The sequence below is a fragment of the Bombyx mori genome, chromosome 23 (assembly GCF_030269925.1).
Source record: "Bombyx mori chromosome 23, ASM3026992v2".
Classification (NCBI taxonomy): Eukaryota; Metazoa; Arthropoda; class Insecta; order Lepidoptera; family Bombycidae; genus Bombyx; species Bombyx mori.
Window position 1 is genome coordinate 430399 of NC_085129.1, and position 17105 is coordinate 447503.

Below are 17105 nucleotides of genomic sequence, written 5' to 3' on the forward strand. Positions count from 1 at the left end.
CTATAACCAGCGTAACATTATGATATTTGCGAATTTATTTCCCACCCGGGATGAAAAGTTCGCTTTTAGTCCCTGGCACGCGGGACAAAAGTATCCGATTCTCTTCTGGTGAGACTGCATACACACCGAGACAGAAAAGTAGAACATGCCCTTTGTCAAGAACAATTCGCGTGAATGCCCTACTTTTCTCCCTCGGTGCGTAATATACTATTATTAAATGAACAAAGCAAAAATTTAATTCATAATTTTCAATGCAAAAAACAAAACTATACCAGGTGCGCGCCCCCTTGGTGTGGGTACTTGGTAGACCCCGATGCACGAGAAACACGTAGAAAATACAGCTCCTGGCGCAAAGAAAAGGATAGTTGACAAATTAACTTTGATATCACACATGGAACATATCAATGGAACTCAATCTGCAATACCACTAAAGGAAAGCATCTGCCAAAAAAAACTATACTAAAGAAGTAAAAACAAATTGGAATCGTTAAATATCCGAACTAACTGTGTAAAGGAAACATTGTTTTTGGGAGAATAGCTGTTCAACAGACTATCGATTGACCTAAGAGTATACGTTTACAACCGAAGTAAACAAGTTGAATGCATTATACATACATACTTACCTAACTCTCTCTCTTCAATCGATCCCTCACTGCTGAGGATCGTGACTCCGTCCGATTTCGTCAACCAGCTGTCTCCATCGATCCCGTTTTGTAGCTTGGTAGATTACTTCACTGACAGGTATTTTCAGTTCCTCCGCTATTTGGATCGACCATCGTTTGGTACCTCTACCCCTAGCCTTTTTCCCTCGATTTTAACGGTCACTACAAGGCATTCCAAATTGCTGGTATCCCTGCGTGCAACATGACCAAAATACCACAATATTCGTTGTAGACAGGTTGTGGATTGACGTTGAGTCTTTTCTATTTTTAACTGCTTGAGAATAGAGATGTTGGTGCGGCGGGCCGTCCATGGTATTCGTAGCATACGTCGCTAGCACCATCTCAAAAGCGTCGATTCTCTGCCTATCTGCGGCTTTGAGTGTCCACGTCTCTGCACTGTATAGAGCAATGGAGAAGACAAGGGTTCGGACTATATGTATGTAATATGTCAGATGGTACTGGAGTAAATAACGCAAATTTGATTTATCTAAAAATAGAAAAGTTTATTGTTATTATAAAATTAAACACTAAAAACATTGTGAATCTATTTACCTAAAAATAGAAAAATCGACAATTAAAGGTTTTTTACTTCCAATATTTCATAAATCACTTCACGGTTAAGATCAAATTCTCTATCTGAGTGTGTCAGTGCCAATGTCATTCTTATATATCATCTTACTCTATGGCCACGTACACAACATGCAGTTTACAAGCTTACATCTCCCCCCCTCAAAAGTGCAAATTAGTTCGGGCTAATTTGAATAATCCAACTGGGGAATGAGTTTTGTCACATGGTACAATCCCAAAGACTTTTTATTCTTTCCAGTGTTGATTCTACATACTGAATCTGATATCATTTCTTCGATCTCAAAAGGACCTATTCTTAGTTCATCCATTTTAGATCTGTTTAACTTATTACAGTCCATTATGTAAACCATATCACCTTTTTGAAACTTGTAATTTATTCTGTTTTTGTCAAAAATAGCCTTGTTCAATTCATGTGATTTTTTTGATCTGAGATATGCTGTATGACGGTCTTTTTCCAGTTCTCCTGGTTCCACTTGTTTTTTTATTAGATTCATTGGTAGTACATCGGTTGGTTCCCCACTTAACAGATATAGAGGCGAATAACCTGTCACTGTGTGGTTTGTTGAGTTGTAGGCTTTCACACAATCCATTGCCACGGTTGTCCAAGCTGTTCTTTTCTCTTTGCTATTCAGGACACATCTAATCCTATTTACCAGCGTCTGGTTCAACCTCTCATTATGACCATTTGAAAAAGGAGCATCTACTGCTGTAAAAATTAAATTAACAGAGTAGTCCTTTAAATATTTTTTAAACTCTTTTGAATTCAGTGCTGGATATTGATCAGAGAGCAATATTTCAACTTCATTATCCTTGATTACTTGGTCTACCAGTTTTATAAAGTCCTTAGCCAGTTGTGTCTTCGAGCATGATATGTAAGCATAACGTGTGAAATGATCTATCAACAAATGTAGATACTTTTTTGAAGATCTGTTACCACCGAATCCTCCTATTGTATCTAGGGACATGATTTGGAAAGGTTTTTCTGCCGGTCCTAATTGTGACATGAGTCCATAATTCCTATTCAACCGTGATTTGTTTTTTATACAAACTTCACATTGACGGCAAATCAATTTTATATTATCCAGTAGATTTGATGCTGTGTAGAAAGGTCTTATTTTTGACTCAATCTGATTTATTCCTACATGACACAAATGCTCATGCACCTTTTTTATTAATATTTTACTGTAGTCTTCGGACAAAATGATTTTTTTCCTCTTGTTGTTCCTTTTGTAATATATACCATTTTCTCTAATAAAACTATGTCTGTTCTGTATATTTAGATTTTTGTTCTGGTCCTCCAATATTTCCTCAATCCTTACAATATTTACTGTTTTCAAATTATCTTCTTCGTTTTCGTGGCTTTCAAACACAGGATTTCTGCTTAAGCAGTCCGCTTCTATATTATTTCTACCAGGGTTGTATTTTATTTCAAAGTTGTATTGTGATAGGTAATGAGTCATGTCTCCCAGTTCATCATCTGTTCTGTTTTTTATGTTTAAATTTTCTAGTGGCTTGTGGTCCGTATAAATTGTGAACGATTTTCCTATTAGCCAGTGTTGCCAAAACTTTAAACTTTCTTTAATGGCTAAGCATTCTAAAAATATGGCTTTCTTCTGCTTTTGTGATTCATTCAACTTCTTTGAAAAGTATGCCACTGGTTTGATTTCTCCACATTTCTGTGTTTGTTTTAGTATTGCGCCAATTCCTTTTATACTTGCATCAGTGTATATAAAGGTTGTCGCTTCTCGATCGAAAATAGCAAGAATTGGGGCAGAGCATAAATTCTTTTTTATTGTTTGGAAAGCTTTTTCACAATCAGCTGACCAATCAAAATTGACGTTTTTCCTAAGTAGATTGTGTATTGGGTCAAGAGTTATTGTAGCATTCGGAATGTATTTATTATAAAAATTTACTTTACCTAGAAACTGTCTTATTTGTTTCTTGTTTTGTGGTGCTGCAAATTCTGCTATAGATCTGAGGTTATCTTTCAAAGGTGTGATTGTATTACCTTTTACTACGTGTCCCAAGAATTTTACAGACTGTGCTGCAAATTTACATTTTGTTAATTTCAGACGGAATCCTTCTTCAGCAACTGCATCCAGTAGTTTCGATAAATGGTTCATGTGATCACTAAAAGTTTTCGAAAACACCATAATATCATCAATATAATTAATCACAAAGCTTGACAGCTTATGTTTTCTTATTACATTAGTCAGGATTCTTTGAAAAATTGCCGGAGATGTTTTCAGTCCAAAGGGAAGGCAAGTCCATTGATAATGACCTTCTTGTGTAACAAAGCCTGTCTTTTTTCTGTCGCTAATCCTTAATGGTATAGACCAAAAAGCAGAATTAATGTCGAGGGTGGTAAAATATTTACAGTTTATCGTTTTTACCATTAGATCTTCTATTAGAGGAAACGGCTGTGGCTGTGGGGTAATAATCTTATTAAGATCTCTAAAGTCAATACACAATCTTGACTTCTTTCCTTCATCCCGTTTGAATGCCAATGTTACTGGTGCTGCGAATGGGCTGTAAGATTCTTCAATTAATTCTTTCTTTAGCAATTGTCCAATTTGCTTTTCAATTTCTTCCTTATCATCTAAGGAGCATCTATATGGTCTTTTTGAGCAATATTTATCTATTTGTAGGTCTATAAATGCTTCATAGTTTTTCACTTGGCCTACATCATATTTATCTTTGGCAAATATGTGCTTATAATCATTTAATAATGTACTAATTTTCATTATTTGGTCATGTTCCAAGTAAGTAGTATCTATATCAAAATTATTCACATCTATGCCCTCATTGAAATTTATTTCATAATTAAACTCCCTGGTTTCCATTTCTTTAGTGGGGCTGACATATTTATTTTCAGTTGGGTTGGCACCTTTCTGTAGTTGGATGTTTAAATTCCCATCATGAGTCAATCCAAACCGCTTTATTGTATCCAGTCCCAAAAGTAAATCATGAGTGAAGTTTTTATCCTTGCAAACGAATGCATTTATTTCTTTTTCAATATTCAGTATTTTTCCCTTTAATCTTATTAAACCTGTTGTTTTTCCCCCACCACCAATTGTATTGAATTTACTTTCTATGTAATTTTTCTTTGAATTTGTTACTTTTATTAATTTGGAATTTATTAAGGTTATATTTGAGCCAGGGTCATAAATACCTGTGCAGTTCAATGTGTCATCCAGTGTAACTTCAACATCTATTAGTGGGGGAATATTTAGTTTTTTGTATCCTGAAATTCATCAATCTCCAACATCAAGTTTTTGCAGTGTCTTACACTGTCGTTACTCTTCTTGTCTTCTTTGAACCAGCACAAATCTTCAGAGTGAAATCTGTTTTTCTTTCCCATCTTGTAACATATTTGACAAGGTATTTTTTTTTTTATATTCAGCTTCTGTTTTAGTCCAGCTTTTCTTTTCAGTAAAATGTTTTTGTACATATTTATTCTGACTTTCATGCATCCGTAAGGCATTAAATAGAAGAGTTGGGTCGGTTACCTCTTGTCTATCTAGTTTACTTGTAATATAAGTTGGCAATCCTATAACAATTAAATCAGTGAGAGTTCTGGTATCTATATCACTATTATACTCGAGTAACAATCTCTGCTTTTTCAATGCATATTCCAGAAGAGAGCCATTTAAATGTTTGAAACTCAATGCATACATTACAGAGGACCAACTTTTATCTGCGAACGTGTTTAGGAAACTTGCTTGCCATATTTGCCACATCGAGTTTAAGCTGTGTTTAATTAACATAGACTCATACCAGTCACTTTCTGAGTCATTTAAAAATAATCTCAAAGCACTAATTTTCTCTGTATCATCATTTAAATCAAATCTTGTACATTCACTCTCAAAATTTTGCAACCATTGTTTGGCGTTAGTGATTTTGTTATCAAACTTCTTTAAAACAAATTTTTCATTCAATTTGCTTAACTTGTTATGTTTTTCTTTGTTGACCTTGGTTTTATCACTTAATTTCTCTAATATTTCTAATAATTTTCCATCTGTAATAGATTGGCTTGTGACTTGAGTCATTTCTTGTAATAAATAATCATTAAATACCATATTTTCAGCATCATCCATGTATAGTGCTAAAACATCACTTGGCATGGACATCCACATCTTTCTATTATGACCTCTTCTCTGTAATGTTTTTTTTATTTTCAAAAATTCTGGTAACTTTACCAATTGAGGGTGATGTTTCGCTGCTTGCAAACATGGTGGTATGAGATATGTTGTTCCATCTTCTTTTGTTACTGATTTTATAATCAAGATGTTATTCTTCGGGTCTTCATCTGCCGCCAGCTCAACTTCAAATTGTAATTTTTTCATGATCTACTATTATCCAATCAAACTCTGACAATTGTCGATTTGTAATATGTCAGATGGTACTGGAGTAAATAACGCAAATTTGATTTATCTAAAAATAGAAAAGTTTATTGTTATTATAAAATTAAACACTAAAAACATTTAAACATTGTGAATCTATTTACCTAAAAATAGAAAAATCGACAATTAAAGGTTTTTTACTTCCAATATTTCATAAATCACTTCACGGTTAAGATCAAATTCTCTATCTGAGTGTGTCAGTGCCAATGTCATTCTTATATATCATCTTACTCTATGGCCACGTACACAACATGCAGTTTACAAGCTTACATGTATTTTAGTCCAGTGGGTAATATTACGGTCTCTCCAAATTTTGCTCAGCTCACATACTTACCTAACTCTGACTTCATTAGCAAACGCTCTAGAAATGAAACATTCTGCAGTACAATGTACGCATTTGTATTTCACTCTTAACGAACTGTTGTCTAATGACAAATTCATAAGTCTACCTGATTCGCTCCTCAATGTCTTCGCTATTAAAGTTAAGGTTTTCTTTTCAATGACCTCACGCCCCATTAGTGGAAACTTGTCTTTTTTTTCGTCGTGAAGATGAAAACCCAAGTCAAATAAACTGCAAGATCTCAACATATCTACTATTAGCTCGTTCTGTGTAAATTACATGTAAAAATAACAAAAAATTGTGCGAAAATAGACTAGCGCGTAGTGTCTACACTGACTGTCGCAATATTCAAATGTGACTAATAATACCTCAGTCGACCGTGACCACGAAAACTGAAAAATATTCGAAACGTCGGTAACAATACAGCGACAGCAACAGACGGCAGGTTAGGCCGTAAATGTGGTTTTAATTATATCTACGACTCGCGAAAATCGAGGAACAATTAATTAAATTGAGCTATCGTACAAATGGCGGGTTGCAGCTGGCAGTATTGTAGCTACTTACTGAGTCGAACAATGTTCACTTCTAGCGTCATAAATACTCTTATCTATAACCGTTCATTTCTCATAAAACGTAAAATACAATAATTGTTGTAGCAATAAATTATATTAATCTTTATTGGCATTGTTTCAATTATCGTTCTACTAATTTTGCCACTATGTTGGTTTCTCTATATGTTGGTACAGAAATAGCCCGAAGAGCATGTATAGACTAAGAAGCAGGGCAAATACATTGACTCTGACCGGGAATGAATTTGGTACATTAGGTAGGTGAGTCGGGTCACTCACCACTAGACCAATGATCAAGTTGTCGCTGATTATTTACAAATTGGTTTTTTGTTGCATCGATGAATAAACCCACCCACCTAGACGTAAACTTCGCCACTTACTATGAGTTATGAGGCCGAAGCCTCAACGTTATTGTGCAGAGCTGGTCCACCGTTCAATCTGGAAGGAGTGGCTGCTTCGTGCCGCGAATCTACTCGTGTGGGCTTATAATACACCAAAACGCCTTCCCACCTATACTTGTTACGGAAGTATTGCTTCACAAAATATATTTAACATTTTCATAATTTTCTGTCAATTTAATCCACATCAATTTTAGCATGTTAATTCGTTTAGATTCTTTTTGCACATGATTTATTCAATTTCATTAAAACTTAGTTCAAAATTTGTTAATACTTTAGGGAAGGTTTTTGTCATAATAGGTAATTAGAAGAAGGACCCTTTTGTCATGGCACCGGAATTTCAAGGAGTATCCCTGCAGCTTTCCGCGAGTATCGGGATTCTGGGGGTCGATATTTCGAGCGATGTCCAGTTTCGGAGTAATTTGGAAGGTAAAGCCAAATTGGCCTCTAAAATGCTGGGAGTCCTCAACAGAGCGAAGCGGTATTTCACGCCTGGACAGAGACTTGCGCTTTATAAAGCGCGACCGAAAGTCCGACCTCGCGTGGAGTACAGCTCTCACCTCTGGGCCGGAGCTCCCAAATACCAGCTACTTCCATTTGACTGCATACAGAAACGGGCTGTTCGGATGGTCGATAGTCCTGCTCTCGCGGATCGCTTGGAACCTCTGGGTCTACGGAGGGACTTCGGTTGCTCTGAGGAATTATTCGAGATGATCCCCTCATCTCCTTTTTATCATCGCACCTCCCGCCATCGGAGCAGGGTTCATCCATATTATCTGGAACCGCTGCGTTCATCGACAGTGCGTTTCCAAAGATCTTTTTTGCCACGTACCATCCGGCTTTGGAATAAACTCCCCTCCACGGTGTTTTCCGAGCGCTATGACATGTCCTTCTTCAAACGAGGCTTGCGGAGAGATTTGAAGTCGTCGTGGCCTAAAGGATAAGACGTCCGGTGCATTCGTATATAGCGATGCAACGGTGTTCGAATCCCGCAGGCGGGTACCAATTTTTGTAATGAAATACGTACTTAACAATTATTCACAATTGACTTCCACGGTGAAGGAATAACATCGTGTAATAAAAATCAAAACCCGCAAAATTATAATTTGTGTAATTACTGGTGGTAGGACCTCTTGTGAGTCCGCACGGGTAGGTACCACCAACCCACCTATTTCTGCCGTGAAGCAGTAATGCGTTTCAGTTTGAAGGGTGGGGCAGCCGTTGTAACTATACTGAGACCTTAGAACTTATATCTCAAGGTGGGTGGCGCATTTACGTCGTACATGTCTATGGGCTTCAGTAACCATTTAACACTAGGTGGGCTGTGAGCCCGTCCACCCAACTAAGCAATAAAAAAAAAGTACTCGTAGTTGATGAAATGGTACAAGAGAATGTACCGTGTCGTTGTTTGCAAGGAAGGCAAAAGAGTCATTAACTATATTACACTAACGATTATAACTGGGAACTAAATACGGAAGCTCATCCGGCCCTAATTTAGAATTTGGATGATAAACATACTTAAACATATAATATATAGAGATAATATACACCCAGAGAAAAGCAAACAAACCTGTTCATCACAAAATATTTGCCCGATGTGGGAGTCGAACCCACGACCCTGGACGCAACAGTCACCTCTGTTTGACCATCTCCAGATAATGAATATGTCCGAGCCGAATAGGAATCGCTTCTAATATTTTTAAGTGCCTAGCAATTACGCGTGTCCACTCCCGGAGTAAGCTCGCAGTACGTGTTAATGAAAAAAATGTATTTAAAATTCTGCAATAGTTAGTTACATAACCACGTTGCAAGGGCTAGTGGATCAGCGACACCAACGTTCGGTTTCAGCTGTGCTGTGTCAGGCAGCGACTCTTATTATACGGTAGCGAGTCTGAGTGCGGCCCTGGGCTGGAACATTGCACTATATATATTATTCGACGGTACTCGCAAAATGTTTTTCATTCGGTTGAGTTCGAGACGAACATACGCTGGTGCTGCGCTATTAACATTTGTATTTGATCGCTCTTTAATTAAATATAAAATTGTAATTAGTAGTATCATTTCACTGCGACAAAACCATAGTTGGTACCACAATACTATTTCCATTTCTTTATTTTCTCGATGACAGCTCCTGTGGAAACTTGTACCAGCGACTTGTTTACAATTTGTATACATAGATTATTTAATAAAAATATGACGCTTACACGCGTACGAGGTCATAGCAGAGTCGGAGAAACTGATAGGGATTGAGCTATCGATAAACGTAACACGATAACAGACCCGATATTTTTTTACTAAAATACTAAACTATTTCCGGATAATTTTGTACAAATTTATTACAATATGTAATTATGTTATGTTCATTCTTTATTTATTTATTTTAATCAAAATCTAATGGATCGTCACTGTCACTCGATGAGCTCTCCCCAACATTTGATATAAGTTCCTGTACTTCTATATTATCGAATGCCACATGAATTTCCCAATCCGACGCTATGTTTTGGTTTCTTTTTATTTTTTTATTGCTTAGATGGGTGGACGATCTCACAGCCCACCTGGTGTTAAGTGGTTACTGGAGCCCATAGACATCTACAACGTAAATGCGCCACCCACCTTGAGATATAAGTTCTAAGGGTCTCAGTATAGTTACAATGGCTGCCCCACCCTTCAAACCGAAACGCATTACTGCTTCACGGCAGAAATAGGCAGGGTGGTGGTACCTCTCCGCGCGGACTCACAAGAGGTCCTACCACCAGTAATTACGCAAATTACAATTTCGCGGGTTTGATTTTTATTACACGATGTTATTCCTTCACCGTGGAAGTTAATCGTGAACATTTGTTGAGTACGTATTTCATTAGAAAAATTGGTACCCGCCTGAGATTCGAACACCGGTGCATCGCTTCAACACGAATGCACCGGATGTCTTATCGCTTAGGCCACGACGACTTCATTCTTATAATGTTATTAATATAATTCTCTTCATATTAATAAATATATGCGATCAATATAATTTCTTATTTGGTCACAACACTACGACTATCAAATTAGAGCTGTCATCGAGAAAATAAAGAAATGGAAATAGTATATTAAACTTATATTAAAGGATAAGATGAATATGGATGGATTTGACCGAGTCAGGCGAATCAGGCGAGACGGCTAACGTAGAGTCGACGACTATCGCCTTGACGATCCGTCGGTCGGGTGTCCTAGGGGTGGTGCCGAGAGTGTGGTTGGTGATTTTGGCCGCGGGAACCCCGCTACTCTGACTAGGTTCTGACCCCGGGTGGAGATAGGATGTCATGTGAGAGAGTGCAAGGGGAGTGGTTTGATGGGTAGGGCCCTAAAACATCTTTGGACCCGCGGTCTGCTCTTAATATCTGCTAACGGTCAAGTTCCACATACACAGCGCGCCCCCTAGGCGCCTCGCATGAGGTTCGGGCCCCTCCCTGCCTGAAAAAAAAGGAAGTTGCGAATTGTTCAAATGAAATACGTACTTATCTTGTAAATGTAGTTAACGAATAACTGCCACGGTGAAGTAATAAACATCGTGTAATAAAAGCTTAACCCGTAAAAATTGTAATGTATAGTAGTTAATCTACAGATTAAAGTTAGAGAATTTAGTTTTAAATTACTAATAATTCACAAAATAACGTGCAAGTTCCTTACCGATGATAATCGCTTGCAGCGATATGAACACTTCATCTTTTACACTTACTATAACTATTATTATTATTATGTGAGTTTTGTAAACTTCTTTTAATCTATCCAAGTTTTTAAAAGTTATAATCCAGTCTGTAAGACTCGATAGTCTTATCTCACCTGCTGTTGATTCTGGCAGTGGTAAACACATACTCAGCGTGAAAAGCTGAAAATATGACAGCGACCAACGTCAGGGCCAGCGTTCGAAGCTGGAATTTCCCGAACTGTCCAATTTCTTCTACTAAAATCGTATCCAAATCCACCTTCGCGTCTCGACAATCACTTTCCTTTCTATCGAGAGTTTCCGCAGACATTGCTAGGCTGTTATTCTGTGTGAATATAAATGATATCTCGAGATCTTTATCCGTTGCACATTTCTTTACAACCGTTGTAATCTGATATTGTTTTACAACGACATGGTTCAGAGATATTGGTTTGTGATCATTTTTAAATATATTGAATGAATGATTTATTTTATTTCAAACAACAACAACAAGTCCGTGTACATAATATCATTGACACATACTTAAAATTACCAAAACCAATCAAATAAAAAAGATACATTTATTAAAAATAATTATCAGTTGCATACATTTGAAATATTCCATTCAACTGATACTTACTTGTAATCAACCATTATTATTATTTTTATTTAGTCCGCAAGTGAACCATGGTACAATGGTTCAAGTACCGACAGTCATAACGGTAACGGTCTGTTAATGCCTTCAGGATGCTGTTAGGGCTGATGCGGACCCGGCGAATCAGGGATGTGCACCTTTTCCGCATGGTCGTATAGAAACAATCGACTCGTGCCTCGGCGAACATTCCCGACGCGCAACAGAACCGAGGCAGCTCCAACAACACCCTAAAGGCATCGTTGTACTGGACGCGTAAGGCGCTGTCCTTTTCTTTACTATAGAGCACCCACAGGCTGCCCTTAAAGAAGGACGTACAAAACGCTCTAAATAGAGTAATATTGACATCCCGCGAACATCGAGCGAACCTGCGGGCAATCATATTAGCTCTTACAGACAGCGCTCTCCGCCCCCGCTCAATGTCTGCATCGTCCCTCAGGTCAGAGCTTACAGTGTCCTAGTTATTTCAACTTGTCTACTCTGCGTAGTGGCGTACCATTCAGTTTGACGGAGGGAATGTTATCCAGACACCTGCTCCTGGCCTGAAACACCATACAATCACTTTTCTTTGCATTATACACCAGACCGTGACTTAGAGCATACTTTTCACATAATAATATGCCAAGCAGCTTAGACAGCCCACAGGCCCACGCACTCAGCAGCACCATGTCATCAGCATAACTGATATTGTTGAGACATATTTCATCAATATGGCAGCCGACATGAATACTGCTGAGCTCCTCGATTAGAGCATTCACATATGGGTTGAACAGCTTGGACGAGGTCAATCCCCCTTGCCTTACCCCGCACTCCATCCTGTATGGCCTCGAATGATCCTTAGTGATGTATCCAGAATATTTCCGTTCCACCGACGCTCATGGGCAGGCCTGGTTTAACATTAAATTTAGTGGTTGACTTCCAGAAGCTGTGAAAATCGTGCTTGGAGTGATGAGATGCGAGTATGTCCATTCTTAACTGCTCGCTGTGGTTTTGACACCATTTCAGGGGTGATTTAAAAAAATTCCTACTCTCTTGCATTTCCTTTCAAACATGACCCGACCTCGGTTTACGATGCCACAACCATAGATTAAACCTACACCTCGCCTCCCCGTGGGCATCACTAACATATCTATTCCAGCCAAAACAATATCATGATACATTTTATCTAAAATCCGTCTGTGGTCAGAATTACTACAAACACAAATCACTTAGCATGCCAGGAAAATCTATCCGTCTCAGTTTATCATGACATATCTTTTAATAAAATTCAGTTTGCTCAGGTCTTCTGTCCCCCCATCGTACGGTACAATTAAGTAACATTATTAAATTTCGGTTTTATCTTATCTTATACTTTTAAACGAGCAACTCTTGTATACCTAGTTATATATAATCTGAATCTTGGAAACGGCTCCAACGATTTTCATCAAATTTAGTATACAGGGATTTCGGGGGCGATAAATCGATCTAGCTACGGTTTATTTTCAGAAAATGTTGTTTTATTCGTGTTTTCAATAATCAACCCTTCCCGACATCTATTGGCGAATAATAATACTATTTTGTTTAATTGAGGGCAACTAACCGCTTTAAAGACACAACAAGATGGCGTTCTCAAAAAAAAAAAACCGGGCAAAGCTCGGTCCTCATCTAGTCGTGTTAAAATCACACTGGAAAGTAGTCAGACTACAAGACCTCATACAGTATATACGTATTGACAATGGTCTGCATAGCTGACTTCGTGACTACACAGTGGTCCAGTCAAAGTCAGCCAACGTCTGGACCCACTCGTCTCACTAATAAACTATATGTGTCCGAACTTACACCTAATAGTTCAACGTCCGCACAAATCTTGCCAACTCCTTGTAGAAAAGTTCATTAGAACGGGCGTTAAAATCGCCGAGTATAAACGCTGATTCGATATCTTCGTTACTAATAATAGCGCTCATCAGGCTGAGGCAATCCATGAACTCCTTTAGGTTCACTGCATTATCCGTAGGCATGTAAATACTGAACACCAATAACGATCTCTGATCTATTGTTACTTTTATAGCACACACACGCGCCTTATCACACTGCACTACCGACACATTTTGAAAGATACTTTTCTTCCATAGTAGCGCCACTCCGCCGTATGGACGCCCCCTGAGTATCCCGGCCGCAGTGTCTACGGCCGAAGTCTCGGTGCAGCCATACTCGCTATCAATGGCGCTGAGAAACTGTAAATCGTCCGGCAATAACCACGTCTCTTGTAACGCGATTATATCCGACGTCCGACACAGTTGCCTTACATGTTCCACAGATCGACTCCTTTGCAGTTGAAACTAACTACGTTATAAATTATTATTATTTTTAGATATGTTCACTATGGCTGAAGGAAATATAGGAAATATTAGCGAGACAAAATGGCGACCATATTGTCTTCGTCACTTCGAACCTATCCATATGAGAAGACCGAGGCGTTAGGAGTCGGATTGGTTATAGTGTTATGTCCGCCAGACGGCGGGTACAAAGCACTGAACTACAAAGATTACAATTGTTTATTACAAGATGAAATAAAAAATTAAATTTCCAAAAAAAACGTATTAATTGAATTTAAAAAAATACTGTATTGATGACTACTCGCGGGGCGTGGATTCGCGGCACAGGGAAGTTTTCTGGTCTTTAAAAAGACCTGTGTGCTCTGGGGATTTAACTCTGGAACGTTCCTGATCACTTGATGCGTGGGGGGCTTCACAGAGGAAGTTTCCATTGCCTGATGGGGAACTCGAAGGCGTTGCATGATGGTCCCCAATCCGTACTTGGACGTGCAGCCCGTACTTCGCAATCCGTACGGAAGACCCCCAGTTTCCTGGAACGCGTCGAAACTACACTTGTAGCGCGAAAGATCCGACACCCAGGCACTAGGTGAGACCAGGAGTGGGCGTTGGCATCTTTCGCGAAGCAATTAAAAATTACGCGGAATGGAGTGGCGACAATTAGGTCCGGTCGAAAAGAAAATCAAATGTTTAATGAAATATAATTATCCAACCTTTTAGACATTTCCATAACTTGGAATAGCTCATTGGAACGTTTAGTGGTTCAAGGAAGAGTAGACGGTCAACGCTCTCGTGGCTGATCAGCCACAACGTGGACAGACTTGATTAAGTTATTTCCGAAGTGTTCCCTTATTGAATGAACACGTACCGCCACAAATAGAGAGAGATGGAGAAGTCTCTCAAAAGCCGCAACCAAACATTAAGACATACCTACGTAACCACGACCACTCCGCCAGGAGTGTACGACTGAGAAGATTTACCCAACCTAGAATCAAACTCCAACTGTTTATATGCCGGATGATCAACATTTCACTACGCTATGAGGTACAAAAGAAAATATAATATATTGACCAATATAAACCAATAAATATATTGAGTGAAGCAATGACCTTTGATATTTATTTCGCCGGTACATCGAGAAATCATAACTGCACGATAATCTATGTAGTAAATGAACTTCCAGCTATGTGTTTGTGTTACATTATAATAATATGAACTAAGAATATACAAGGAAGTATAATTTAAGTATAGCATTCTAACTTTTATACCATTGGCCTTAAAACTTAAACGAAATTAAGATATGTGTCAATGCGAACATTTCAATTACATTACTACGAGCTTATAATTTCATATGAACAATCTTGTGTACAATTTTTCGGTGGCAATTTTTAATATATATTTTTTTTGTCAGCAAGAAGTCACCGACCTTCCGCCCTCCACTGGGGATGGAGGGCGGGGCATGTCGGAGTTGAACCGACTAAAACCTCCTGTCGCTCAACAACCAGCATCCAAACCTCGCATGAGACAGAACTCATGAAAAGACAAAGGGAGGAAAGTGAAGCGCTTAGTGCGGAGCACATCTCTCCCATCACCCTCCCCCTCGGGACGACGGACTGGCGGTCGTCGGCGCCAGAATTTAATATAAAGAATTTAATAGAATCATGACTACAAAAACCAAAAGCTCCTGTGCTACTGAGATAGCAATAGTCCAATCGAGCGAAATGGAATCATTCACAAGCCGTTGACCCGTTGTTCGCTATCGCATTTTTTCGAAATTTCTAGGCTCCTACGTTGTGGGCGTTTGTTATCGAATGTTCTAGAAAGAATTTGATTTCCAGTACCAACGAATACCTTATATAGTCATTATGAAGCTATCACTGGTTAAAGTGCGCGGTTTTCATTCATTGTAACAACTATCACCGCTCCGACTTTTTATGACCAAAACTGCAGCGACAAAATAACTCTACTAATAGTTTGTTTGTGTGTAATGTTTTTTGCATTAATTTTATATTTTTTAGAATTTTGTTGCGACGTAACAATAGGGTGTGAATCTTTATGGCCTGCAAGCGAACGATTGCCTGGTGAAGCCGCAAAAATCGAATAAACGAGGAGATGAACTAACGGCCTGCCTTGTATGTAACGCTTGGGACTGGCGGAGCGATAGTAAAAATGGGATGACGGGGGTTGTAGATGTGCTCCCTCCATATATGCAAAAAAAGTTCCTCAGGCCATCAACGAAGCAGTTCCTAGATTTTTAGTGAGATCTGATGCAAGCTAGATTCGCCAGGTATCCAGAGAAAAATTTAAAAAAAACTTGCTTAACGTGCTCATAGCAACATCTGGACCTCTAAGTATATGTACTCGCTCAGTGGAAAATAACCCTTGTGTAACCGCGGGCCGAAAGTTCGGGCACCAGTCTATGCAATAAAAAGTAAAAAATCAAATCAAATACCCTAACCTCTAGTGACCACGAAATCTGTGAGTCTTCCAAGGGTCAGATAAAGTAAAATGACTTTAACCCGGCGTCATGGGGGTGGAAAATGACTACACGGACGTGGGGGTGTGTCATATTTACCCGATATTTTGACTTAAGATATTTCAATAATATTAAAATAAATATATTTTTTTTGTGGTAATGACTTTATTGTCTTATGGTTTAGTAAATAAAACAAGTATTTGTATTGCAGAATATCGTAATTAAATCTTTAAACCTTCCAAAACATAAACACGTAAAAATCAACGAAAATGGTGTTCCTTGACCTAATCTCATATTAATTTGCAATAATTGATAGTCTTTAATTATTTATAGCACTTTTATAAACTTAACTACGATATCATTAGATAAAACTTACTTAAAACTAATCAGAATCATCGTTGTGAATACAATCACTGCAGAAAAGTACGACATGTTCAGATCAAATATATTTGTTTGCAACCATAACATGTATGGGTTGTTTGGCAGTGTTTTTTCGCAGGACATACCTAACATCTCTTATGAGTATTGGGTCTCTTAGCTGGAGGCATTTTCGAATCTTCGCTAACAAATAATCCTATTTTTTTCGCATTTCTCGAGGCAAACGTATCACATTCTGGCGGACTCTCAGATGCTCACTCACAAGGGCAAGGCCTAGTTTCATCAGGTATAGACATTGCTTTTGGTTCGACTCATTATTGATTCCATGTATGTATGTAAGTCTGTTGACAGTAAACATGTTCAAAAAGGCGTGGAAAACTCAAAGATCAGTTTTTTTGAATTGCAACACACGTCATATTATTATGTAGCGTACAAATCATCAGCCATATCCACTCCATATTTTATTGAATTGTAATACGTATTGATTTACAACTTTTGCTTTTCTCCAGTTGAATTATCAATACTGTTGTTATGGTGCAGACTTCACATCAGCAGACTCCTGATCAGAGGAAATGACATCCGAGTCATATGCTTCAAGAATTGATAAAATATGTTCTCGTTCTCCTTCCTCACGATCCATTT

The 17105-nt window shown here is 38.3% G+C and overlaps 1 protein-coding gene across 1 annotated transcript; it reads right to left on the bottom strand.

Annotated features, from left to right (window-relative positions):
* Positions 1-11758: 11758 nt before the first annotated feature.
* Positions 11759-12112, bottom strand: LOC134201160 (uncharacterized). Its single transcript, XM_062675478.1, has one exon. It carries the CDS (start codon positions 12110-12112, stop codon positions 11759-11761), a length of 354 nt encoding a protein of 117 aa, XP_062531462.1.
* Between the last annotated feature and the right edge of the window lie 4993 nt (positions 12113-17105).

Bases quoted from the DNA above. Each gene is read 5' to 3' on its own strand.
- LOC134201160 (XM_062675478.1), bottom strand. From the start codon at position 12,112: ATGGAGTGCGGGGTAAGGCAAGGGGGATTGACCTCGTCCAAGCTGTTC.